Raw genomic sequence first — 27,526 nt, forward strand, 5'->3', positions numbered from 1 at the left:
TTTACAAATGTGAATGTAAAAACATCAACATATCAGATCACTGATTTTTAAAATTGTATTTGCCCTTAATACATAGGTGAGAGCAAACAATTTTATTGTTGTACATGTAAAAGAGGACTACCGTGAAAGTTAACAAACTAATAACAGCTGTATTACAGCAAAATAATACATTTTCCCATTAGGTAATTATATATCATAGGAGAAGAGATAACCTTCTGTATATTTGTAGTATACTTGTGTGTATAAATATGACTAAACAGTTTATTGGTGACGGATTCTATGAAACCTAACAATACCAACTGACCCCTGAGAATTCTAAAGCCAGGTATACTATGAGTATGGGAGTCTACTGCAGCATTTCTAAACCCTGGTCCTCAGGACCCCTATCAGTGCATTTTTCCATATCTCGTTGCTTTAGCACAGGTGTATTCATTACTGACTGCCACATTGTAACAGATCCACAGGTGGTATAATTATTTCCCTTGTCACATGGAAAACCTGCACTGTTAGGGGTCCTGAGGACCGGGTTTGAGAAACACTGCTCTAGAGCAAGGTCTGATTTATCTTTAGTTTCCATTTGACATTTCAAGGGGCGTATTCAATTGTCGGCAGAAACGCCGAAAATCCTGCGGTCCGTGCACGATTACCGTTATTACGGTAATTTGTGCGCGGGAAAAACAACAATTGAATATACCCCTAATAATGACCAAATTGAAAATGATATTATTTTATTAAAAAGCTATTATTAGTTTTTCAGTTTTGAGCAAATTGTTTTTTAAGGTTCAAACCATCTGCATCACTCACTCAACACAAATATCATTTTGTAGTTCAAAGATTCATAAGAGGGTTTCCTCACCATTTTACATCATGCCACTAGGACGTGGGTGCTACGTGGTTGGACCAGAGATAATCACATTAAGCCTCCCTCCGAGTTGGAGAGATCCCCTCCTCCCTTCATGACTAATTGCTGCCAAATATAATGATCATGCATTACATTACTGTAATCATTTGTTCCAGAAATGATTACTTTGCCATTTCCCTTAACCTAATTAACTTTTTGTAGATCGCCAAGGCTGTGTTAACAGTTGATGCTGTCCTATATTATGTCAGTATTTGTGCACTATACATGATCTCCTTTCCTTCTGTCCAACATCTATTCCATTATTTTTACTGGTTTATTGGGGTAAACAGTTTGGTGAAGTCCAAGTAGTAAGAATACAAATGTAAACTGAACAATAAAGATGTCAATGTTGCCCACTCAGCATTGCTGCCGTAGGCAGGGGCCTGGCTTGCCTCTATGCTACATACATACAAAGCTTTCTAATAGCAATGGCATCCTATGCAATACAGAAGGTGAATATTAAAAATACAGCCGTCTGCTGCCTATGTGACTATTTGTACTTGATGTACAAATAGTCACATCATTTTTAGACACTCCAAAAAGCCCCCCATCACTTGTACAACATGCTCTGCTCCTCAACGTCTCTGTTAATTTACTATTACTGTTACACGTGATGAATTAAGTAATTGATATTTAATAAAACACCTTTCTTTTCAATTAATTCATTCAGCACAGATATAGTAAATTGGTAAATGGGAACCTCGGGGGCGGAGCATTTTGTACTGAGCACAGGATGTCATGAGGAGGGTCGGCATCAGATCTTTCTAAACCACTACATTATAACAACTTATAACAAAAGAAAGTTAGCATAGATCACAGATTACAAATTACCATTTATATACTGCTGTCAATATAGTTCTATGGAAAACTATGTTTTACAGGATTTGACATGTAGTTTGGAAATATTTAATACAACTTGCAGAAAAGTACTATTTCTGAAAATCTATTCTGATGAATTCTGGGGTGTTTGCAATCTAAAAAAAAACAAACATTATAGTGTTTTCCTTCTGGTAAATAAGTTTATTATAAAATTCATGTCAGCTCAGCTGTTCTGTAATACCACAGATCCCCTATTTCCAGTTATTCAAAAGTACATTTTAAAAAGCTGATTTTAAAGAGGATGAGGATTTTCTCTGACACCTCTTCACATGTGACATACAAGAGCTGTTAAACAAAGAAAAGGAAGTATGCTTATTAACACCGTGACCTCTGTTTGGGTGTAACCCCTCTGATATAAATTAAACATAACAGTGTTTAGCACCTAATTAATGAAGTGTGATTATAGCTGTGGACTGCTAGCTGCTCTGATTTGCATTCTACACAGATACAGATAGACAAACACTGCTGTTCTCAAATCCAACTCTTCCAATTAATAAGCAACATTTATAATGAGAAACTGAGCTGGCAGTATTGCTCCCTTGTATTTAAAATAAAAGCTTATCATAATATGCAATAAACGTTTACAACCTTTGAATGCATCAAAACTACACACAAAACAATAAACCTTACTTTTAAAGCCGTTCAAACTGCAGTGATTTAGTGGAAACAAGAATAAAGTGCATAGCGGTATATACCCACTCTTTGCCTACTATTCACCTAGTATCCAAAGTGACATACCTGATGGGCACTGGTCTAATATGCAAGAAGGAATAGCAAGAACAAATAAATCCCAAATTCTGGTGGCCATTTACCTTTCCTCCCTACAGATGTTATCACGTTTCCATACAATTCATTTAGAATTTGACGGAAGAACCACTTGTCCCTAGATCTAGTCTGCCCATTTTTTAATCTATGGTAACCTCCAACCTTATTTGATGCTTATTTCTTTGTAAGGATAACTTTATGTCTATCCCAAGCATGTTTAAATTGCTCTACTGTATTAGCCTCTACCACCTCTGATGGGAGGCTATTCCACTTATCCACTACCCTTTCTGTGAAGTCATTTTTCCTCAAATGTCATCTGAACCTTCCTTTCAGTTTCGGTACATGTCCTCATGTTCTAACACTTCTCTTCTCTTGAAGAATGTTTCCCTCCTGTACTTTGTTAAAACTCTTGATATATTTGAACGTTTCTATCATGTCCCCCCTTTCTCTTCTTTGCGCCAAACTATACAAGCAATGATGTAAATCACCAGTAATACAATGGGGGTATTCAACACAATCTTGTATTTTTATTGAAGAACAGATCCAAAGGACTCTGCATTCAGTCTTGAACTTTGTTGACCACAAGGGGAGCTTAGTTCACCTTCGGATCCTATGATCCATGCCAAAGGCCTAAGAGAGCGCTGTTGCTCTCTGGTAGCGCCTTTCCTCCATGTGATCTTTCAGCTCTGCTGCCCATTGATGGGAAAAAAAAATCACAACAGAGGCAGATCAATACATCAACTGTGGACTATATAATGCAGGATTGATTGATGGTAAAAAAAATAAGAACATTTCTTACTATCTGAGATACAATAAGTTAACAGACTTCCGACAGCAAGCGTTGATAACCGCACTCTCACACTATTGAGTCACAAATGGTTTAAAGCAATATCTACATTCATAACCACATTTTCATAGTTGCAATTTAGATGAATTCTGATACTTCTTTCAATAAGATCCTGCTTAAGATGAAGAAGGTATTTATATGCTTCAAGCTAGTACAAGACATTTCCACAAAATAGCAGAAATCACAGTATTAAATGTCTTCATGCAGGAATTCTGGGTAAAGATATTTTCATGGATGCCTTTTCATCTTGTGCTAGCAATATTTCTATGCAGACTAATTAAATACCACAACAGTTTTAGCTTAGATACAAACCAGAAGATTTTTTATAATAACGAAAAACGTCACAGTATTTCAGCCTTCAAAAATGTGTTGGTTATGGATAAGTGAGAAAAAAAAAAACATTTTTAGAAAACAGTTTTTTATATAAATAAAGCCTTTAAAGACTATAACAATATATGTAACTTTTTTGTGGTGTAAAAGTAACAAATACTTAATTTGTGTAAGTCCTGATATAGCAGTGAGGGGTAACGTGGAAGAGGCGGACAGCTGTGTGACCTCTGTGCTGAAAGGACTTCATGTTTGTGGCTTTATTAATAGCAAATTTTAAGGCTAAAAAACTATATTCCTTATAGAAAACTTCTTTAATAGCAACATTAACGACTTATGCCCCTTATGCATGTCATCGGTGGATTCAGTGTGGGCGGGTGATCGGGCCCCCCTAGCAGCAGTATTCATACTATTAAATAGTGACTGAGAGGGCTGATAGTTATGAAGGAGAGGGTGGAGCCAACCAGAGTGAATGAGGGGTGTCGCCAGGCAAATATCCCCTCCCCCTCAAAAAAAAGTTTAGGTTTGTCCCTTATTATTATTACCAGTTATTTATATTGCGCCACTAATTCCGCAGCGCTGTACAGAGAACTCACTCACATCAGTCCCTGCCCCATTGGGGCTTACAGTTTAAATTCCCTAACACACACAAACACACACACAATTAGCAGCTAATTAACCTACTAGTATGTTTTTGGAGTGTGGGAGAAAACCCACGCAAATACGGGGAGAACATACAAACTCCTCACAGATAAGGCCATGGTTGGGAATTGAACTCATGACCCCAGTGCTGTAAGGCAGAAGTGCTAACCACTTAGCCACCGTGCTCATGCATACTGATTTATGACTAAACCTGGACAAGAAATAGTTAATCAATTTGGATTTTGTTCAAACTGTTAGATCACTTCACTATGTGTGAGCCCCAAAACAATCATTCTTAATTATCAAAATCTAGTCTGGTCGGATTTGATCAGAGATATGTGTGAGGTCCAAGTCCTTTGGACACAAATAGGCAGCTTTCCAATGTGGATTGGTTATTCGTCTGGTGCCTGTATCCGTACAAACAAATCCATGTGTGGCCACATTTTTCACTGGTCTTGCCATACGGCGATCAGTCTAAGTGACCAATCACAATGTGTGCATCTTAATGTTTTGCAGAAGACGCCAACAAATCTCATTCAGCGTCACCTAACATCAATGCAGTCACAGTGGTGGTAGGTACCACAGACCGTGGTGTAATAAAGCCATGACAGCCATAAGTTGGGGTGACTTAGCCATAAATCAGTGCCTGGGGAGGAGCTTGAAACCCCATCTCGTGATTGTGCAAGTAGTTTCTGTTTATGTCCTAAACACAGGTGAGACATCTTAAGCTAATTTTCGTTTATCATACACAATGTAATAAGAAAACCTATATAATGTGTTGTGAAATAGCTACTAGTCGTTATAAGTGACTTAGGAATGACCTTATACAATAAAAACAGAAAGGTTACAAAGTCGGCCACATTCATCTAACAAAAGTAGAACAAAGAGGTTTTTGAAACACAAGTATACTTAGAAGGCATGGCAACAGACAAAGCAGAAACACTCACTGATAAGGTGACAACACAGTGGTTGTATGGGAGTCAGTACAAGTAGTTTATCTACATTTCACTGAGGCTGTCAGTCCTGTTTCCCACATAACACAAGGCAGGAATCAGGGCAACCTGTACCACGCTGTAATGTAAATGTTACAAACTGAAGATAAAGATGTCAGAAAAACAGACTTTATTTAAAATGTTACAATAAACTAAATTATGACTTAATCAGAAAGTAATATGTGTATAATCTGTGTATGTGTGTGTGTGTTAGGAAATGTAGACTGTAAGCTCCAATGGGGCAGGGACTGATGTGAGTGAGTTCTCTGTAAAATGCTGCGGCGCTATATAAATAGATGATGATGATGATGATAAAGCTAGTACTAAAATATCTATAGCAATAGCAGGCAAATGGCCACAAAATGAAGTCAATGCCCAATAATGATCCAATTGCAATCATTCAGATAGCTATTGGGCATCCTTAGAGATAAAGTCAGATCAGAAGATGAAGGATATCACCCTGTGCTTGGAGTCATCATCCAACATCACTCACAGGCTCCCATGTGGTCTGGAAGTGGTCCATCAACTTGGTGAGACAAATGGCCAGATTCCATCCAGTAAGTGACCCTGCCACTCTGCACTAGGGCCAACTGTATTTCAAAATAGATTCCTTGGTAGTTCCAGCTTTCTACAAAGTACCTGTGATATTCTGGGTATATATATATATATATATATATATATATATATATATATATATATATGCAGAAAAATAGAAGCAGATGAAGTTACCAGCCATATTGCTCTTAAGACGGTCAAAGAAAGTTGTTGATCAGGTAAGATGAACGGAGAGTCAGCTAGAGATCACCTCAACGCGTTTTGTCTCACTGGAGGAAATGCGTTGCGGCGATCCATAGCAGACTCTCCTTTTCATCTTATATTAAGGGCAAATATGGACTGAAACTTCATCCTCTCATATCCAGTCAGAACTACAGATAAGGGCTTAAAGCTTTTTTTAATGTGTGACTGTATTTCCTATTAAACTTCCTGCATCAAAAATGACTACACTATATGGTCTTTCTATCTCCTGTTCTGGAGACAAACAGAGAAGCCCGTGTATATCACAGCAACAGGAAGCATTACAGATAAGCTAAGATTATTCTTCGCATGTCTGGTACACACATTGACTTTTGGTGTAATAAAGCTAATTACTCACATTTTATTGAAAATACTACATTATCTTTGGTATCTTTTCTTGTGTTTTTTTTCTGGCAGATACAACCGGAGATTAACTATACGGACATTCCCGAAGATATTGGGACTTTTCATACAGATGTGCCTTACTATTACTAATACCCAGTACACATAATACTGATGGTTTAGCTGTTTTTAGTCCGTCACATATCACCAGGCATTTAACATCCCATTTTTTCTATATCCATTTTTTATGAATACTCCATTCATTTCACTTCATATATCCTTAATATTTCTAAGTGTACTGTCTAACATTACTCTCCCTTTCACTTACTCCTACCTGCAATTTACTCCTATCAGTAGCCCCCATCCTACCCCAACTTTTACCTTTGTCCATCATTACCTACCTTCACCCATTTCCATTACCTATATCCTTTCCTTGATTACTACCATCCTTTTTCCATTTTCATTATTCTCTTGGTACTATTTTTTGCTACATCTCCAATATACAGCTCTACTGTGAATCTACTGTGTCTCCATTACACCCTTCTCCTGGAAATTTCACCTATACTCATTTACCTCTGCACCCCCATCTCCACTTGCACCACCATCATATCCCCACTTTTATTTTACCGTTATATATATATATTTATTATACCGCTATCTATATTGACCTCTAGCCTTACTCTTTCCCACACCATCACACTCTGCATATCCACCTAAAACAATTTTTCACTCTCCACTTTACCCACACCTCTATCTCAGTTAACGGCACCTTATTCCCTCCTCACCCTTTCCATTACATACCCTTTATTTTATTTTATATCGTTCTATACTCATACTTTTCATTCCTTTATATGACTCTCTAACCATCTACATTCTCTCCTCTATCCCGCACCGACACTTCATCTGGGACAACAACCCTAGCTCGACACTACAAACACCATCCGATTCCGCGAACCTGGAGCACATCACTACGACAAAAGCCGCAAATCCACACCACAACAACCCACCACGGCCCGCGCTCCACGGCTACGGAAAGATAAGAATTTAACATCCCAGTCTCAAACTGCCCTACAGTAAATGTGGAGGTTTTGAGCACTGAGCCACCGGTGATGTGTGGCGGTTTAAAACCCACCACCAAATACGATTTGGTTTGTTATAAGACACAAGTGAGGTCTCTATATATTATAAACACCTGTACATAATGTCTGTATAAACAGTGAGTTCTGATGTCATCAAGAAAAACGTGTATAGATAATGCTCCACCAACTGTAAATGATTATGGCTTTGCAAAAAATGATTTATTTATTTTTATTATAAAAAATGGATGATAATAATGTCAATTAAATGAGCCTTATAGTTTTCATTTGTAGTTTTGTGACAAATTTGCATATGGAAACAGTATAAGAAAGAACTAAACTGCTTTATATCACACTTATCTGGAATTATTTTATAGACTCTAGGGGGCATATTCAATTAGCTTTTTGATTCGCGGTAACGCGCGTTGCCGCGAAAAGTGCGCGTTCTTGCGGGTATTACGGTACCGCATTAACGCGGATTTTCGTTCGCAACCCTATGGGCTGCGAACGAAAATCCACGTTATTGCGGTACCGTGTATTACGTTTCGCGGCTGTTCCGGCGCGTTACCGCGAATCTAAAAGCTAATTGAATATGCCCCTAAATACACTAAATTGACATTTGTGTTTACAACAGAACCAGCACACTAGACATGTTGTATCACGCTAACTCATGCTGTGGCAGACATTCCATCTCACAGTACAGATGGTTTCTAATTGTTTCTCAAGAGAAATATATTGTCTAGGTGTTTAAATTAGCATACCACTGAACCATATTTTAAAGGGGACAATCCAGACTTCAAACGTGCATCGCATGTCTCATCTAGGAGACATGCAATGTATTTTCTTATAAAACTATTGTGTTGTAGTGACAATAATTTTTGCAAAAGAAAACACTAGTTTGTCAAAAACACAATCATTTGTAAAAACTGTGCATTATAATTCTTCACCATATTATATTATGTGTGGAAGACCATTGGCATCAAAATTCTGTATTATGTATGCAATGAATCCTGGGAATCAGGGTACATCTTTATTACGTGACACTGTTGTGTATATGAATGTTTTCATTATTTTGGTGGAAATGAGCTTAGAAATGCGCCCTGCTCTATAAAGTAGGTCTTGAAGGTGCAAAACCCGTTCCATTGACAGGACAGGTCCAGGCCTTGTTTCTACCAACTCTGAGAACATCTGACCGTCAAGCTGTTTTGAGGAGCGAAAAATCCTCTGCAGACCCCGAAATGTTCCTTTTTTAACCCTTAAATCCCCTATAGATAATCACGTTCCGCAACACTACATAGCTGTTTTACATATAGGAGATATTAATGCTGAAGTAACTCAGAACAGCTTATTGTACAAAGAATCGAGAATATTTATGCAACAGAGGCCAAAAATAATATAAAAAAAAATAAGCGCTTTTTTTAATATATAGTGAAAGGCAGAAAGTACATGAGACAGAGCTGTCAGGCTGTGTATTCTGCCAAGGGGGAAAAATATCCCTGTCCGTGGACAGCAACAGTGCCCCCCAGTGACCAGCTCAGTAGACAAATGGCAGAAGATATATGTCCAGTAAAATAATGATTTTCATATTTAGTTTGCCTGAAGAACAAATCATTACTGTTCAACCAAGCCTCCCTAGACCCAGGAACATCAGATCAAACGTGCAATGTTTTAATGAAAGGCTCCTTTAAATCAAAAGCGTTCAGCTCACTGTGTAATTCTCTTGTCAAAACATATGTCCTTGCAATGAAAAAAAAAAAAAAACATCAATAACTTTGCAAGAGAAAGTGACTTCTATCAAGGTTTCAGACCTTGAATTTTAGCCAAATATGAATATTCCACTCAGCTTCCAAAGACACCAGGGGGTAAATGTATCAAGTTGAGAGTTTTTCGGCTGATTTGAAAAACCAATCAGATTCTAGTTATCATTTATTTTGTACATTCTACAAAATGACAGCTAGAATCTGATTGGTTGCTATAGGTAACATCTCCACTTTTCAAACCCACCATAAAACTCTCAGCTTGATACATTTATCCCCAGGAATGTAGTGAGAAAGGAACAATAAAGTGTCACTAAGAAGGATAGATGGATGGAAGAATGGATGGACATAGGTAGGGTAAGTAGATAAATGGATGGATGGATATAGATTTCAGTGGAACAGTGCCCCCTGTGACCAAATTAAATAGTTGGAGGACTGTTTGGCTTCAGTAAAAAAAAATCCTCAAGTTATTTAAAAACATTCTCATTGAAAAGAACATTCTTTTAATGTGAACTCTTTTTAATGCAGTGTACATGTCAGGGCCCAGAACTGGTGCAAAATATGACATTTCATTTTTTTGGTGTATTTTTTTATTTTTATTATTGTGTCCACCCAACTAATTTTACCAGTAACAATAATGGAGGAGTGTTGGACCAATGAGCATGTAGGGATACTTTAGGTTTATTCCTTCATAATGCCTAGTTCTAAGGCCAGTGGTGCCCCCTTGGGCCCCCCCCCCCTTCTTTTCCATCAACCCTCTGCATCCCATAGATGCTGCCCTGCCCCCTTCTTACTTTGTGTTGAGCAGGGGGAGGAGCTGCATGATTGTGGCGCCAGGCTGTGACATCATAGCTCAGCGCCACTCTCCCAGCCCATTACCAACATGGAGGAGCAGCAGCTCACAGCTTCACAGATAAGAAGTTGCCGGCTGCCGCCTCTCATTGTCAGTACCTGGCAGCTTCAACTATAAAAGTAGCTATATACTTGGTATTCAGCTGAAGTACTCTCATACGAGTCTTTATAAAGAAATAAACTACAGTTTGCTCTTTCACTACGTAATGCTTGTGAGAACCTCTTTAAAGAAAAGGTAAAGCCACTTTGGAGCATTGTTATAGATAAAGTCTGTGTATTACTGAGCAAAATAATATGCTGGAATTAATTAATGTATTTATACCCTAACTAAATCTGCGTTTTATATCAGCACAGTGCTTTTTTCAGCTAGGACCACAATTATGTCTGCGGATCACTTTTGGGAACCAGTTTATCCTTATTAATACATTTCCTATTTGCTTTTCTGCTAGGTAAAGAACTCAAACTTGAAAAAGAAAGAACACAATACATAGAAGGTTTTTGCTTCTCAATCAGGTGTTACTTTGGTGCAGTGTAAAGTCAAAGCTAATGTACTATGTCCGTGCAGCCCAAGGATGTGTATGAACAGGCGGCATATATGTTATAACTATGTACCAGGGGGTCCAATAATGTTAAAAAATATAACAGTCTACTGCCGATATCAGGGAAGGGGGGGACAACAACAAAAAGCCGTTTGGATAGACCCATCCTAGGTCAAATAAATGCTCTGTACAGACTGTAGACTGCTGGATATATTCACAAAACCAGTGATGTCACAGTAAGCATAACTGTCATGCTATGCTTTATCATTTAAGCTTTTTGCCTTTTTTCAGATCTTTTCTGCACACTTAACATACATGTTCTGGTTGGTCAATTAGCGTTATTCTAACAAAATGACCATGCACTGCACTGTGTGTGGGTTGATCTTACCAGACGAAAAATCTGATTGCACAGAATTGTATTTGATGTAGTACAGTGGAAAACTGACTGCCCATTGACACAGGCATAGGGTCATCACTTAGTTTGCTGTGTGGTGCGCTCTGGCTATTGTGTTGCAAGTTGGCTGAGCATGTGTGGCCAAATTGTTTACTGACCTGGTTATCGGGAGGTCGTCTGTGCAGCAAGAAAAACGGACACATATTTCCAAGATGAATTAAATAAAAGCTACAAAGCCCCACAGATGTTAGAGAAGGAATGTGCTCTGTCATTTATTTTGGCCTTTTCTGTAAAGTCTATTTTTCGTATTAGGGAATAAAAATGAATACAGTGAAATGTAACCAAGAATGCGGAGTCACTATAAATACCTTTCCTGGTTTTGTTCTGCTTCATTTCCAAAGGTCTGAGCCAAATCACAAGATCTGCTCCTTTCAGCACCAGTCAGTTATGTGTTCCCCTGAGTATTCTCATTTTATTGTACTGGTCTCACCTGCCAAGTTCTTAACCAATATATGCGCTGCACTATAAACAAAAAGGCAGAATATAAACTGATAAGATTTGTTTTCTGATAGATGACTGCCAACTGTTCATTTTACCAGCACACTTGAACCTTTCTCTCTTTGATGCCATGAACTTAACCCATACAATCCCAAGCATATTCGACTGTAAGTCAACTTTAAATAAAACCACTTTGGTGTCTTAAAAGTCATGCACAGGAATACTCGGCTTGATGGGGTGAGCAACACAATCACTGTCACACAATTCCAGACCACTTAGCCACACAGAAAAATCGGAGAGCTAGCCAACCCCATTTTTCAACATGCCCAATAATCAGCTGAACTCTTTATTATCCGACGTTTTGCTCGTTGAATGGGCAAAGTAGACAGCGATACTGGGCAATTGGCTAACATATGTGACCTGCATAAATCATCACAAAGTAATATTGCCTTTGCTAAATGACTCTGGATCTGTTTCAAAGCTACAATTAAGTGCCTTTGCTGATCATAAAGTGTCTTGGTGCAAATTTTACACGCTGCACATTTGTAGAACTTATGTTCATATTAAGTGTTGCATATATATTGCAGTTGCAGCCCTTTGAGCTTGGAAGAGACAGATCAGGGGGAACTTAATGTGCAAGTGCAGTACAGTAAGGCGGTGAATACGATTGTAAACCCCACCCCTTTGAAATATGTCTTATTCTGAGTTACACGTATCGTAAAATATTTATATTTTGCACCTACATAAACCTGGTGCAAGTTCTGGTTTTAATGATGATGATTGCCGATTGTCCCATCAAGTGAGGAAGCATCTATGTTTAGAGCTGTGAGTATCTTACGCTGCATGCAACTTAAAATCCATAAATCCAATAATACTATAGGTTCCTTGACTTATGCTAAATCATGAACGGAAAATGCACAATCTCCACTCCCTGATGTTTATCTTTTTATCTTCTCCAGCAAATTGGGAGCATAAAAAAGAACCAAAAATATAGAACATTATTTTATATTTGTGGCTGGCATCTATACCCTTATGTCCACCTTTCGATGATTGTAAAACGGTTTATAATCTTTATTTTTCGTCTTGTTTTAAAAAACAAGAGCCTTACACGGGGAGGGTCACCTTGACGTTAAAAGCACTAGAAAAAGTGTAAGGTTTGGAGGTAGCACCACTGGACGAGGGCTGCCCATTGACTAGCACTGATTTGTAGTTACTAGACGTTATACCAGTGATGAAGTGCACTAATTGACAAACTGTTTTGGGCGCAGTAGTTAAGATATTACAGATCCAACCTACAGACTGCAAACAAAGTCTGATTATGAAATTTACTACTAGGATGTTTACTTTTTAGAAGATAAAGCTGAGGAAACATACTGAACCTACAGGAGGCGGGAAAAAGTGAAGAGACTGAAGATGCTCAGATTTATTTCAAAGTGGTTCTAAATGTGCAATACATTTTTGAACTTTAGGTAAACTTAAATATTCTAAGTTCAAGCAATGTGAACAGGTTTGAAGTCAATTCCAATATTTGAGCATAAAAGGCCACATTGTATACAATGTTTTTATTCTTTATTTATTGCTTATCATACAACAAATAAACAGAAACTTTATCATACCATCATCATCAGCTATTTATATAGCGCCACTAATTCTGCAGCGCTGTACAGAGAACTCACTCATATCAGTCTCTGCCCCATTGGAGCTTACAGTCTAAATTCCCTAACACATAGAGAGAGACTAGGGTCAATTTAACAACAGCCAATTAACCTACCAGTATGTTTTTGGAGTGTGAGAGGAAATCGGAGCACCCGGAAGAAACCCACGCAAATGTGGGGAGAACATACAAACTCCACACAGATAAGGTCACGGTCGGGAATCAAACTCATGACCCCAGTGCTGTGAAGCAGAAGAGCTAACTACTAAGCCACCATGCTAGGGAAGGAAATCAGAGCACCCGGAGGAAACCCACACAAACATGGACATAATATGCAAACTCCACAGAGATAAGGCATTGATTGAGAATCAAACTCAAGACCCCAGTGCTGTGAGGCAGCTAACCAGTGAGTCACCATGTTGTTCTTATTAGAAGATTACAACATTACAACTATACAACATGTATAAATATATTAAAAAAATATAACATTTGTAACAATAACATATAATGAGGTTATAACAATAAACTGTAAAGTGCCTGTTTATCCAATCCAGTACAAATAAACATATTTGAATGCACTGTTGTTCCAGTTTTAACTTTTTGTCTAACACTTATAAAAGGATCCTTAATAAAAGGATAATTGGCTGCTATAAAAAAATAAATAAAATAAAATTGACTCTAGTCTCTCTCTCACACTCTGTGTGTCTGTGTGTATGTCAGGGAATTTAGACTGTAAGCTCCAATGGGGCAGGGACTGATGTGAGTGAGTTCTTTGTACAGCGCTCCGGAATCAGTGGCGCTATATAAATAAATGATGATGATGATGATAGGAACAAAAATAGACGTATTTAAAATATGTCTCCAGTAGAGAGCTAGAGAGGAGTTCTGCCTGCCAGTATTTCTAGATTGTACCATGGCGTAAGCAGAAAACCTTATTGTATTACCATGGCTTCGCCAGGTAGTGTTGGAAGAACATTTCTGCTACTGCTTTTAACTTTACTTGGACTGTCTGTATCTAGGGACACCAAGATAGGCAAAGCTGGTGTATCATGTGGGCAATTATGGTGTAATACTGGAGACAATTCAGGTGTAACATGGGGGCAAAAAAGACCCAGGAGAACTTAACCTGTCTTATATACAAAGGGCCTGATTCATTAAGGAAAGTTAAGCAAAAGTGAGCAACTAAGGTAAAACCATGTTGCATTGGAGGGGGAGGTAAATTTAAATGTGATGGCAGATTTATAGTTGGGGTAGGGTATGTCCTAGATCAATGTTAAATCTCAGTGTACAAATAAGCTCTCAAGTATTTGTGTGCTACATGAAAAAACAGACAGTATTTTCCTTATGTGTAAAATAATAAACTTATTTGCACCCCTTTCATTGCAACATGGTTTTGTCCAGGAGAAAACTTACTCATTTTTTTACCTTACTTTCCTTAATGAATCAGGCCCAAAGTCAGCAGCGTCCTCCCAGAATGAGTAAATAGTATTGAGAGGATGCAACAGTCTAGGTTCATGAATCACAACCTTTTTATGAGCCACTAACTACTGGAACACTGTTAAGCGATTGGTGGAAGTAGAAGTTTACCGACTATATAGAATAACTTTGTACACAAACGGCATCCCACGGGTTTCACTTACATTTGTGGATGATCAGAGAAACATTGTCTCTGGAGAAACAAGGAAACCTTATAGGTGTGAAGAATGCATTGTGCTGAATGTCACACATCTCACAGGCACGCTGCTGTTGTGTTATGTCGCAGATGGCTCAGACTGCAAACGAAAGAATGCTGATAAACGCTTTCATTAAAATCACTTTCTTTTGTCACCTCCTTAAAAATGGCATATTTCCCCACAGGATGAAATGTCACAACATACGCGGCTAATTCTTCTAAAAGCTCCCCCCAAAACACTGTATTGTGCTGTCTGCTGTACAGTTTCAGACACTGCAGTATGTCAGTAAACCATGACGCAGGACACAATAAACTACATTTGGATCTAGGGTCTTGAGCCGTCTTCAGTCCATTTTAATAGGTATCGGAAACAGAAACTGGAGAGAATGTAAAGAATGAAAGAAAGTGCGGCCCAGTTAGCCCCTCGGCAGAAAGCTTAGGATGGTATGTTTGTGATTCTATAGCTATACTGATGTGCATGTTTAGGAAATTCAGTTAAATTAGCATTAGTCATTATGACCTGTGCAATAATCAGGAATTTTATCCCACAGGTATTACAGTGTATCAAGAAAGGGTGACACAAAACACGTATTGCAAACCAGGTCCTCCTTGGAGGAGGATGTGACATGATTTCTAGGCAACAGGCTACAAAGTTGTCTAGTAAGTTATTGCACCCTGTAATCCCTAAGTAACGCCTGCTGCAGCAAACTGTGCGTTCCACTCAGAGCCGGATTAACGTAATGGGCTGTCTGGGCTATAGCCCAGGGGCCTCGGGCACCTGGGGGGGTCCTAACAAAGACTATTAGTGGGCAGTGTTCTATAATCGTTTTTTTTTTCATAACAAAGGCCCACAATAAGGTTGGGGGCGTCCCCCTTTGGGCTGCGGCGGTGGGGGATGGGGTGAATTGACTGCAAGGGAGGATTGGGGACCTCACAATACACTTAGCCCATGGGCCTACATTGTTTTAATCCGGCCCTGGTTCCAATTAGTTAGTGGAGCTAATGAAGAAGGTATTTCCATCCAACAGGTAACTTGTAGTTTATTATTTAGACCCTTCCAGTAAACATGTATGAAAGATATTGATATTATTTTATACAGAACTTATGGCACTGCCAGGGCAGGTCAATCACTAAGCTAGTGTCAGAGGTGGTGCCCACCAGCATGAATGGATACATACTGTTGTCATGAGCAGCCGTGGTGTAAGTGGCTGTACAGAAGTCCTGGCACATAACATTGCCAGGGACATAAAAGCAAAGAGCACAAAACCTTCAAAGGATCAGATTGAAAGCGATTGAAGAGTCTGTATTGCAATTGTACCACTAAATTCTAATTACCATACAAGTGATCTACTTTGTGGATGCGCTGCAAATGTTTTTCTGCTCTGTCAGATCAATAACGTAGTGCGTGTGAAGCAATCATTAGTCTTTTGGCCTCAATTGTATATTGATGAGATGCAGAAATTATTGTTCACTCAACAGCAAAAAAACAAATGCATGTGTGGCTGGCTTTAGCTGTAAACAAAACTGAATTTGTGTCTGCCCTTATAACAATTATACTTTCCCTGTAATATTTATTTAATTTGAATGAGAATTCATTTGCCACAATGATCTTAGTTTGTAGGGCTTTCCTATATATATTTTTTTCAGTCCAGGAGAAAATAGGAAATGGGTTACCTTTTATAAAGGAACTTGTCCAGCCATGGGAACTAAATTTATAATAATAATAATAATATGAATTTTAATTATGATGCAGTTGGCTACAAGTATTTTATTTTTATTAAAATTAAGCTGCTTAATTTTCCCGTCCACCCTATTACCTATTTTTTTTTATCGTATTCCTAAGAACGGGTCATCTTCATTCCTTTGTTGTATTTTTATTGTTCCTGTTATCATCATTTATTTATATAGCGCCAATTCCGCAGCGCTGTACAGAGAATATTTGTCAATAACATCAGTCCTTGCCCCATTGGAGCTTACAGTCTAAATTCCCTAACACACACAAACTAGGGTTCATTTTTATCAGCAGCCAATTAATCTATCGGTGTGAGGAAACCGGGGCACCTGGAGAAAACCCCCAGAAGCACTGGGAGAACATACAAACTCACAGATAAGGCCAACATCAGGAATTGAACTCATGACCCCAGAGCTGTGAGAGAGAATGCTAACCACTGAGCCACAGTGTTTCTGCTATCTTTTACCATTTTGTTACGACTGAATGTTGGTCTGTGCATACAGTTTTGGATCCATTGTTCTATTGTACGAATGTATGTATCTCTACATTTGACACAAAGAAAGAAAAAATTCTAAATATAAACATTTAAGGCCTGATTCATTAAGGAAAGTAAGGCAAAAAATTAAGTATGTTTCCTCCTGGATAAAACCATGTTAAAATTCAAGGGGTGCAAATTAGTTTATCATTTTGCACATAAGTTAAATACTGGCTGTTTTTTCTTGTAGCACACAAATACATGATAGTTTATTTGTGCACTGAAATTTAAAGCTGATCTAGGACATGCCCTACCCCAACTATAAATCTGTCATCATATTTTAAATTTACCTCCAATGCCACATGGTTTTGCCAAGGTGCAAAGTTACCCATTTTTATTGGTTTACTTTCCTTAATGAATCAGGCCCATACTGTGTATATAGGCTGCACAGTGGCTTAGTGGTTAGTACTTCTGCCTCACAGCACATGAGTTTGATTCCCGACCATGGCCTTATCTGTGTGGAGTTTGTATGTTTTCCCCGTGTTTGCGTGGGTTTCCTCCCACACTCCAAAAACATACTAGTAAGTTAATTGGCTGCTATCAAAATTGACCCTAGTGTCTCTCTCTCTCTGTATGTTAAAGAACTTAGACTGTAAGCTCCAATGGGACAGGGACTGATGTGAGCGAGTTCTCTGTACAGCGCCGAGGAATCAGTGGCGCTATATAAATAGCTGATAATGATGATATAAATATTAAGAAAAAAAAGAACAGGTTAGACAAAAATGTTACACATCTGACTTGTGCTTGTTTGATATTACATAAAAAAGCAATTCAATAAAAATGTTTGCCCGAAAAGATAAGACTTTAACTCACTTTATTTATCTGGTTGAAACCAAAAAGCTTAATGAGTGCAGAATCTACTTGCTGGGCTTAAATAATACATATAACCATAAAACATGATAGGCTTAAACTTTTTGAAATGTACTAGTTTGGCCGAAAAAGACAGGTTGTGAGCTGTAAAGCTAAACAGACGTCAATACAACAGAGCCTCTAGTTGTCATATTACCATGAATCATGATGGCAGTACTAAGCAACTGATATGAACAAGGCATCTCTCAGTCATAGGAGTATTGTTAAACTCCACAAGCAGAGCTCTGTAAAACTGTAATATAAATAATGACATAGAATCGTTTCACTTTGAAATAGAAATGACTCCCTGGATGGCGTTGAATTGTAGACTATGGATCAGACACACTATCCCCAACCCCAGCCAACTGCCCGTTAAACTTTGACATCTGTCATATTTCAAAGGATTGATGATTGGTTGCAAAAACATTTTTCTAATGATATTTCCAGATCCCCAGTGTCTGAGCCTCGATTACACACAATCAGGATGACACAAATGCGAGTAGGACTGACGTCTCATACCTTTGTAATAATAATAATTTGTGAGACAGGATAGAAAAACATCCTGAGATCCAGAAGAACAAAAGAAGTCCTTATTACATGTAAGAGGATATGTTATTATGTTTCCCCAACCAGCAGAATTGTACACCGCTTCTTACAGATAGTCTGGGTTTTCTCAAACATTCCATCTGTTCTATCCCCCTTCTCCTAATAAAGTACAGAACAATTTATGTTATGGATTCATACTGAGCTACACCTAGTTGGATCACCGTAGAACACAGGCACAATATCAATGTTAGAGCGGAACCTCACTTATTGTTCTCTCACCACCGCATAGTAAAGGTGTCAACACACAGGTCTCCTTGCTGTAACATGTCAGGCTTATCACACGTGATGGAAATCACTGGCTGCAGCTTCTCTGCAATCTGTGCTGAGCTATAACTGATTACAATATATATATTATGATATTGCTGGCAAGAGAGTGCCGTGAACCCCAGACCTGTGGACTTCCGTTGCTGTCGGTACAGTATCTTATAGCCAGGCCTGGCAGAGCGATTAGCGCTCAGTGCTGGACCACAGTTAGAGAAGTATAACTTGCAGTTACTCCGGGAGAGGGAAAGACACAGTCGGTAAAATAATGAAGTTGAAAAGCTTTTTTAAATGTACCGCAGGGCATGGAAATGAAAGAGCAGTCCTGTTGCCACAGGACACGTGAATTACTTCTTATCATTTAGGCAGTTTGCAAAACATGAATGATCAAGTTGCACATTCCATGCAATGTCTCATTCTCACCATATCTCTTATGACGTTACTCATCTTCACTGACTAAATGATATAAATATGTATATCTAACACAATATACTCAGGGCCGATGCAAGCCAATCAGCAACGCCACTGTGTTTTACCTTGGCAGGAGACAGGTGAGGCGGTATCCTCAGCTGGTTAGACATGGAGGGTATGATTCATTAAGGCACGCAAAACGAACGTAAATTGCGTTTTATTTTCAAAACGCACGTAATTCGGCATATGTGCGTCCGTATTCAACAAGGAGCGGACCTGAAGAAGCAGCTCTTGTTGGGTCTAGGTACACTCTGCTCTGACAAACAAGACACAGCAGGATACATCCAATACACATGTGGAATTTAAAGTCCCAGCAGATCGCACAGAAAACAAAATACATTTATTAGGATGTTGTTAATGTCTGTTGTACATAAAATGCATTTATAGTGTTGCTCCTGATTGCAAACACTTGTTCTGACATGCACATGGGACTGTCGTCACTCGGCGTGTATACCCGACCTGTAGCTGGTGCAAGAGATACGACAGAAAAACACCTACCTTTGAGATGCCCAAATCTTGAATTGGACGTTGCTGCATGTGCACGCCTCTACTGTACACTACATACGTGCATATGCCCAGACCCCTCAACGTTGCCCCCCTGAAATCATAGCCTGTATTATGGGACCTTTGCACTCGAAGATGAATTGGACACTTCTTTGTCCTAGGGCGTATGGTCCGGTTCTGGGCTTGCGCAGAGTAATTGTGCACAAAATACGCACTGTTTTGCCAATTACGCTGCTTAATGAATCAGGCCCTTGGAGTACCCGTTACTGAGGCACGCACTGCTGGATAAGGGGGTTTATGCTGCTATATTTGTGCACATAAATCAACCTTTACAATTGACATATGGCTGCCTTGCTGGTAAGAAGGTTTAGTATTTTCATCAAGTGTTTAAAGAACCCATCATTTTATTCATACAGATATCTGGGCTCCCACCAGTGTTAGGCCAGGTTTATACGGAGAGGCGTCTCATGGTGATACAGGGTCGGTATATTAGGTCATTAAAGTATTCTGTAAAAGTTCTATGTGAAGAAACATTACACAAAACATTACACAAAGAGTTTGATATTGTTATTTTGATCTATTAATGCTGAACATTTTGATTACTGGCCATAATGGTCAAGTGGCAAAATAAATAGCAAATATTATTGTAAGTTTGCACATTTGTATTATCTGAAATTATTTTCCTCTTGAGGAACATCCATGTAGTAGTACGATAGGGAATTCCTGCCCCTTTGGGGCTTCACTGCGCTCCCACATACTGCTCTGCTTATCTGTTCAGAGTAGGTATTTAGAATATAAGGGGACACGTTTTCCGCACCCAAAAAATTTGGCACAGGCAGGGCCTGGTCAACCACTAGGCTGACCAGGCTGCAGCCTGGGGCGCTGGGTTCCGAGGGGGGGCATTTTTTTTTTTTTCCAATAATTTTTTGGGGTGGGGGAGCCCGCGAGGGGGAGGGGGGGTCGCCGCAGGGGGTGGAGGACTCGACGATCCAAAACATTGGTGGTCAGTGGTTAGCAACAGGCAGCCAATCGCTAGGCTGCCTGTTGCTGTGCAGCAGACAGGAAGCAGGACGTCTTCACTTCCTGGCCAACACAACTACAGGTAAGTGAAGGGGGGGGACTGCCCTGCATATCTATAGGGAGGGAGAGGGGGGGCACTGCCATGTATATCTATAGGGAGGGAGAGGGGGGGCATCTATAGGGAGGGATAGGGGGGGAGACTGCCATGCATTTCTATAGGGAGGGAGAGGGGGGGGCACTGCCATGCATATCTATAGGGAGGGAGAGGTGGGGCACTGCCATGCATATCTATAGGGAGGGAGAGGGGGGCGCACTGCCATGCATATCTATAGGGAGAGGGGGGGCACTGCCATGCATATCTATAGGGAGGGAGAGGGGGGGGACTGCCATGCATATCTATAGGGAGGGAGAGAGGTTGATATGTGTGAAGGAGGGCAGAGGAGGGGGGCTGATATATGTGACTGGGGGAGTTTTGATGTGACGGGGGGATAGCTACAGAGTGGGGGTAAGGAAAATAGCTGCAGGGGGGATGGATGCAGGGTGGGAGGTAAGGAAAATGGCTGTGGGGGGGGTTAAAGAAAATGGCTGCAGCAGGGGTTTAGGAAAATTGCTGCAGGGGGGGAAAGAGGTGGTTAAACAAAATGGCTGCAGGGGGTATTTAAAAAATAGAGCAGCTTTGGGGGGCATAATCTCATGATTGTGTGGTGGTCTCATGGATGCTCTCTGTGGTCTCAGCAATCACTAGAATACTAAATATTAGTGGGATGTGGCTGGTAGAGGTTTGTGTTTGATTGACCACAAATATTCAGATATTGCTTATATATGCCTGTCCAATGGGGTACTTTTAGCTGGCCATAATGGAGTGTTTTGTTTTAACTAAAGGGCCTAATCATTCAGGGTTTGTTAACATTTTGCATTCTAATAAATTTTGCATTTTCAAAACAGGGCGCCAACTTTCCAGAAGCCACCGAGAGGATAACAAAGTTGCAAGAGAGAAGAGCAAGAACAGGTAAGAGACAATGGCACAATCTGTCTAAATTTGAATGTTGGAGAATACACCTGAACATTCATGTTCAGGAGTGTTCCTATCCACCTATATATTCGGCGGTGAAGGGGAGGGGATCTGCGGCCGTATTAGCCTAGGGCGGCCAGAACCCTTAATCAGGCCCTGGGCACAGCTCAGCCACCCCAGTTAGTATGGTGCCCTCCTCCCGCGCTTACCAAGCTTACCCTATTCTGCCAGTCCTGGGCAGACATGTCATTGACCTCACTTCAATTATAAAATGTTACATGTTGAGGGCTAACAGCTGTGCCCAGACTGGTCATGTGACTAACTTACATCATAGTCAGCTGCTGTGATGTCACTCAGCCCGGGTATAATAGTAGTGCCTGGCACAGAACACTCCCTTATCAGCTGTATGTGTGCGAGTGTGCACTGTATATATACATTCACTGCTGTAACTATGTCTGCTAGATGTGACATCACATTGCAAAGGTAAGCTTATTTTGTGCCTGACAAAGACATGTACAGCATTACCAAGTAACTTAAACTGTCCAAAGTATATGAAGACTTAAACTGTTTCATTAAATGTTGCCTTTACAGGCTCCATTACTAGGAAATCTAATGGTGGGCCTCTAATTGTGGACCTTTCATTGAAATGGCATTGTACTCCAAAAGCATACTGATAGGTTAGTGCAGTGTGCGCCGCGGCACCCCAGTCTCACAGGGGTGCTACGGCGAGGGCCGGTGGTAAGCAAGGCTGGGGGACTAGTTGGTAATTATTCTGGATGAGGGATGTCTTGAAAAAAATTATAGATACCCTAACGGTGCTTGGAGCTGAGAAAGCTGGGTTAGTGGGCTGCTGACTAAAATGGACCCTAGTCGGTGTGTGTGTTTATGTACTTGTGTGTTAGGGAATTTAGAATGTAAGCTTCAATGGGGCAGTGACTTATGTGAGTGACAAATATTCTCTGTACAGGTCTGCGTAACACAGTGGCGTTATATAAATAAACAATAATAATAAATATAACTCCCTACTGTGCTTTTAATCAGGAGATAATTCATAACCAGGAAGTTATGTGACATATATATGACATGAGGAAGTCCTTGCCTTGACCTCTGACCTTTCTCACAACCTCTTGCTTGTTTCAGACTAACTGGACACAGGTAACCTGTACATTTTACATATGTCCAAGAGATCAAAGCAAAATAGGCTAAAAGTATGTATACGTAAGTAAACAGGTATAGTGAAGCAGTAATGAAAGGTGGAAAGGAGATAACTTTAATTAATGCTGAGCTCATTCTTCTATAAATGTAGTTGTGTCAAGTTCTCTGGAGTTTAAATTTGTATGAACAAGCAAATATCATTTAATAGCCATTAATCACTGACATTATTATAACCGTGAGATTTATACAATCTCTAACTTTTGGGGTTTAAAATGAAATAATTTTTTACAATAAAACTGCATACTTCCCAAATGTCCTGATATAAGCTGGACAGTTCCAATTTGGGAGATTGTCCTCTTGTCCTAATCGTTGGCACCTTTGTCCCTAAGGTCAGAACGTTGGGAGGTATATACCGTATGGATGCTGCGCTCCTACCACTGGTGGGCACAGGACTGCATGTTAGATTAGAGAGAAGGGGGGTTAGGGGAGGCCTAGGTCTTCAGAGGCGATAGGCACGCCCCTGGAGGGGGTGGCCACACCTCATTTGGATGTGGCTGAGCACCCACTGTTACATGACCACGCCCCGTTTCGGGCACACTACACCTCACCAATACAGGCTTCATCACCAGGAATCTAATAATGATCTATTTAACCCTTTATAAAAAACAGTTCTGGCAACTTATTTTGCTTCAAGCTGTTCCCTGGACCTGCCCATTTGCCCCTTCATCTGCCATGATCTAGTCCTAAATCCATTGGCAACCAAGACTCCTTGTTCTGTTTCACTACCACAGACTGGCTTCATGCACCTTTCATTACCTCTGCTTGTCCGTTTCCCTAATACAATCTGTACCTATGTTTTCATTTCGCACAGTTTGTCTTATGTATCTTCAAAGCTCAAACATTTCCCCTGTCTGTCCGGGATCTTCTGGTTATTAGAGCTCCTGTACTCCTGTAATCCTTCTACCTCTGCATCCCCCTGCCCTCCAGTCCCTTCCTCTCACACAAGCTTCGCTGTTTTGTAATGTGCAGTATGCTCCAGTCAGGGCAGGCTGTCAGGCCCTTGGTGTATCTGTCACTGAGGCATGCACTGCTGGATGAGGGCAATTACCCGCTATATCACACCAGCAGCAATGTTTGTGCACATAAACCAACTATGAAATGTTGGCCTATGGCTACCTTGCTGGTATGGAGGTTTAGTATTATGATCAAGTGGCTTTTAAAACCATAATTTTATTTATGCAGATAACTGGACTTTCAGCTCCCAGTTTCATAGTCAGGTTTATAAGGAGAGGTTCCTCGTGGTTATACCGGTCTGTATATTAGGTTTTTAAAATATTCTGAAAAGCTTTAACATTACACAAAGAGTTTGACAGTTGCATTATGGTAATACATTTTTCTTTTGATATTATTTATAATGCTGAATATTTTAAATTATTGGTCAAGAAGCAAAATAAGTAGCAAATATTACTGTAGGTTCGACAATTTGTATTAGCTGAAATAATTTTCCCATTGAGGAACATCCACGTAGCAAAATTCCTGAAAAAAATATATTTAGCTTCATAGTCAATGCTGAGAACACTAATATCTACAATAAAAGTTAGTACCTATTAAAATGTTATAGGCAGACATGTAATTTTCCTCACCTCAATTATAAAATGTTACAGATTGAGACTGGTCATGTGACTAACTTGTATCATAATCAGCTCTGTGATGTCACTCAGCCCGGGTATAAATACAAGTGCCTGGCACAGAACACTCAGTTATCAGCTGTATGTGATCAGGTGCCTATTGTATGCATTCACTGTTTAATGCTGTAACTATGTCTGATGTGACATTACCAAAGGTAAGCTTATATTATTCCTGACAATGGTGTGCAATAACAAATAACTTAAATTAATATATATATATGAAGACTAAGGGGTAAATTTATTAAGCTGTGAGTTTCTGGTGGGTTTGAAAAGAGGAGATGTTGTCTATAGCAACCAATCAGATTCTAGATATCATTTATTTAGTACATTCTACAAAATGACAGCTAGAATCTGATTGGTTGCTATAGGCAACATCTACACTTTTCAAACCCTCTAGAAACTCAATGCTTGATACATTTACCCCTTAATCTGTCTCATTAAATATTGCCTTTGCAGCCTCCATTACTAGGAAGTCTAAAGGCGGGCCTCTAATTGTGGGCCCTTGATTGAATGTATCTTGTCCCCCTGTATAAATGTAGCATTTCTTTTATAATAGAGCGACAAATTTGATTGAAACGTCCTTGCATCTTAACTCCAGTGCTCAATACCCAACAACCAGAGGCTACACGTCTTGTACACAATTCTATTCAGTGAACCTGTCTCCTACAAACAATGCAGGAAGCAATCTTGTGCCCGAAACCAATATCGGTAAGAATGTAAAATGAATACTGTACTAATAAAAATAGGTTGCATTCTCGTGCTTTCATGAACATTGTTTCAATACACAAAAATGTAGAGGAAAATATAAATAGACTTAAAACTTGTATCCATGGAGCGATTAGAAAACCCTGAACAATTTTGGCAATCAGCCATTTTCACTGATTACCCATTATAGCTGGATGTTTATTCTGCTCAGATGCCACTTATTATAGTAATTTGAAACATTTTTAGCGTACTATTGTATCAGTTTCCTTATTTTAGCGTGGTTAATAATTGTGTATATATCCCGTCAGTTATTTAGACTCTGGGGACTTATTTTTTCAGGACCATTTATGGAAACTAGCACAAAGAAAGAGACAACACTGCCTGTAGTAAACAACCAGATTCTAGCTATCATTTTTTCTACTGCGGTTTAAAAATGAGAGCAAACATCTGATTGGTTGCTATGGGCAACACAATTGTTTTTCCTTTGCACTCACTGTTAGAAATGTTTCCCAATATGTCTCATAAATGTGGCCTTAGTTCTTTAAAGCCATGTTTGATAACGTTACTCACGTCAGTTCTATCAAGGCTGCATACGCTGATGGCGTCATCCTGGTCCTGCGTACTCTGCTTCCTTTTCCTCTGCAAAGCAAACACAGAAAACAAGTTTTGAACTTCAAGACATATTCATCAGTTTATATAACAAGTAGTACAAGTTATACTGTCATACACACCGACCGGCCACAGCTAACATTCAAAACACTACTTAAAGTACAAGTGTGGCGAGTGACAGCAACTCCCCAAATTCCTCTAACTTTCAGCAAAATCAATAATGCAATATGAGACATATGATAAAGCTGATTTTTCATAAACAATGGTGGCAGTTTAGGGGTGTCTGCTGTAGAGAGCCCCTGACCAGGAGGACGCCCAATAAGCAGTGGTCGAACTGGGCCCATATAAGGTGGTATGCCATACCGCCACTTCTCCTACTGCTTTGATTGTAGGACAATCGAATTCCATTCACTTACATTCTCCATACCGACACATCTAAAATTCCATACTGCTACTTCTACATTTCTTCCACCACTGCCATTAGGGTTACACATGCTACAAATATATCTACAGGACTTCACAGAAACTGCAAAACTATGTGGATAGATCTATGACAACACAAAAACATAAATTTAACACTTCTTTTTAATTAAAACGGTCGCTTGTCAATTGAGAGATGCCGAAGGCATGTACATGTCAATTTTGTAAACATGGTTTATGTACATTGTTTACATTTCAAACTTTGGGAGTATCTTACTAAGGCAGGGTTAGGCAACCTAACTCTGCCGGCTGTTGTGAGACTACCGGTCTACTGAGCCTTGGTCAAGCTTCTAGTTCCACAACAGCCGCAGGTTGTCTGCCGCTGATCTAATCAAATTTGCTTAATATGTCTCTACAAAGAACAATGTACCCTGGAAGTCGCGTAAGGTAGACGAGACTGAGATGAACAAAGATGGAGAGCGAGGTAGACAACCTGAACTCAGACCGACCGACCAACTCTAGACCGGTCGGTCTAGACACACTAGTGGTTGCAAATACTTAGGAAGTGATAAGTGCAAAGGATCCGTACTTTCGCTACACATATAAAGCAATATCAAATATCTTAATTCTTGTTGATGCATAGGAATGTTGACATATCAATTTGCAAGTGATTTTTCTGTACTGGAACAAGCTGTATTTTACCATAAGACGTTCTTATTGGCTCACTGGGAACACTCCTCTAACAATGAGAAAATCAATTTAACACAGTCTATTTAGCTGCCTCTTTGGAGATTTATGGGGAATTAGATAGGGTTGTTCAGGTAGTCTGTGTTATTGCAGCTGTCATGTTGTGCATAGTGGAGAAGAGGAGCCAGGTACTTCTGGCCAGAGATGATTTGTCATTTTCCATTTGGTAAAAATATTAATGTAAGTCGTTGACACGCTCGTGTATCCAGTTGCTTTATAGACACACAGTGAAATGAAAAAGCAGATGAAATGTTTAAGAAGGATACCGTACCTCATACTC

The 27,526-nt window shown here is 39.6% G+C and overlaps 1 protein-coding gene across 2 annotated transcripts in view; it reads right to left on the reverse strand.

The window, feature by feature from the left end:
- The window catches only part of ARHGEF3 (Rho guanine nucleotide exchange factor 3), a 241,651-nt gene that overhangs the window by 92,714 nt on the left and 121,411 nt on the right, over window positions 1-27,526 (reverse strand). For both annotated transcript variants that reach the window (XM_075183262.1, XM_075183263.1), the window contains one exon: window positions 26,041-26,109. In XM_075183262.1, the coding sequence (XP_075039363.1) occupies window positions 26,041-26,109 (69 nt within the window). The remainder of the gene's footprint in view (window positions 1-26,040; window positions 26,110-27,526) is intronic.

This window comes from Mixophyes fleayi, chromosome 8 (assembly GCF_038048845.1).
Source record: "Mixophyes fleayi isolate aMixFle1 chromosome 8, aMixFle1.hap1, whole genome shotgun sequence".
Lineage (NCBI taxonomy): Eukaryota > Metazoa > Chordata > Amphibia > Anura > Limnodynastidae > Mixophyes > Mixophyes fleayi.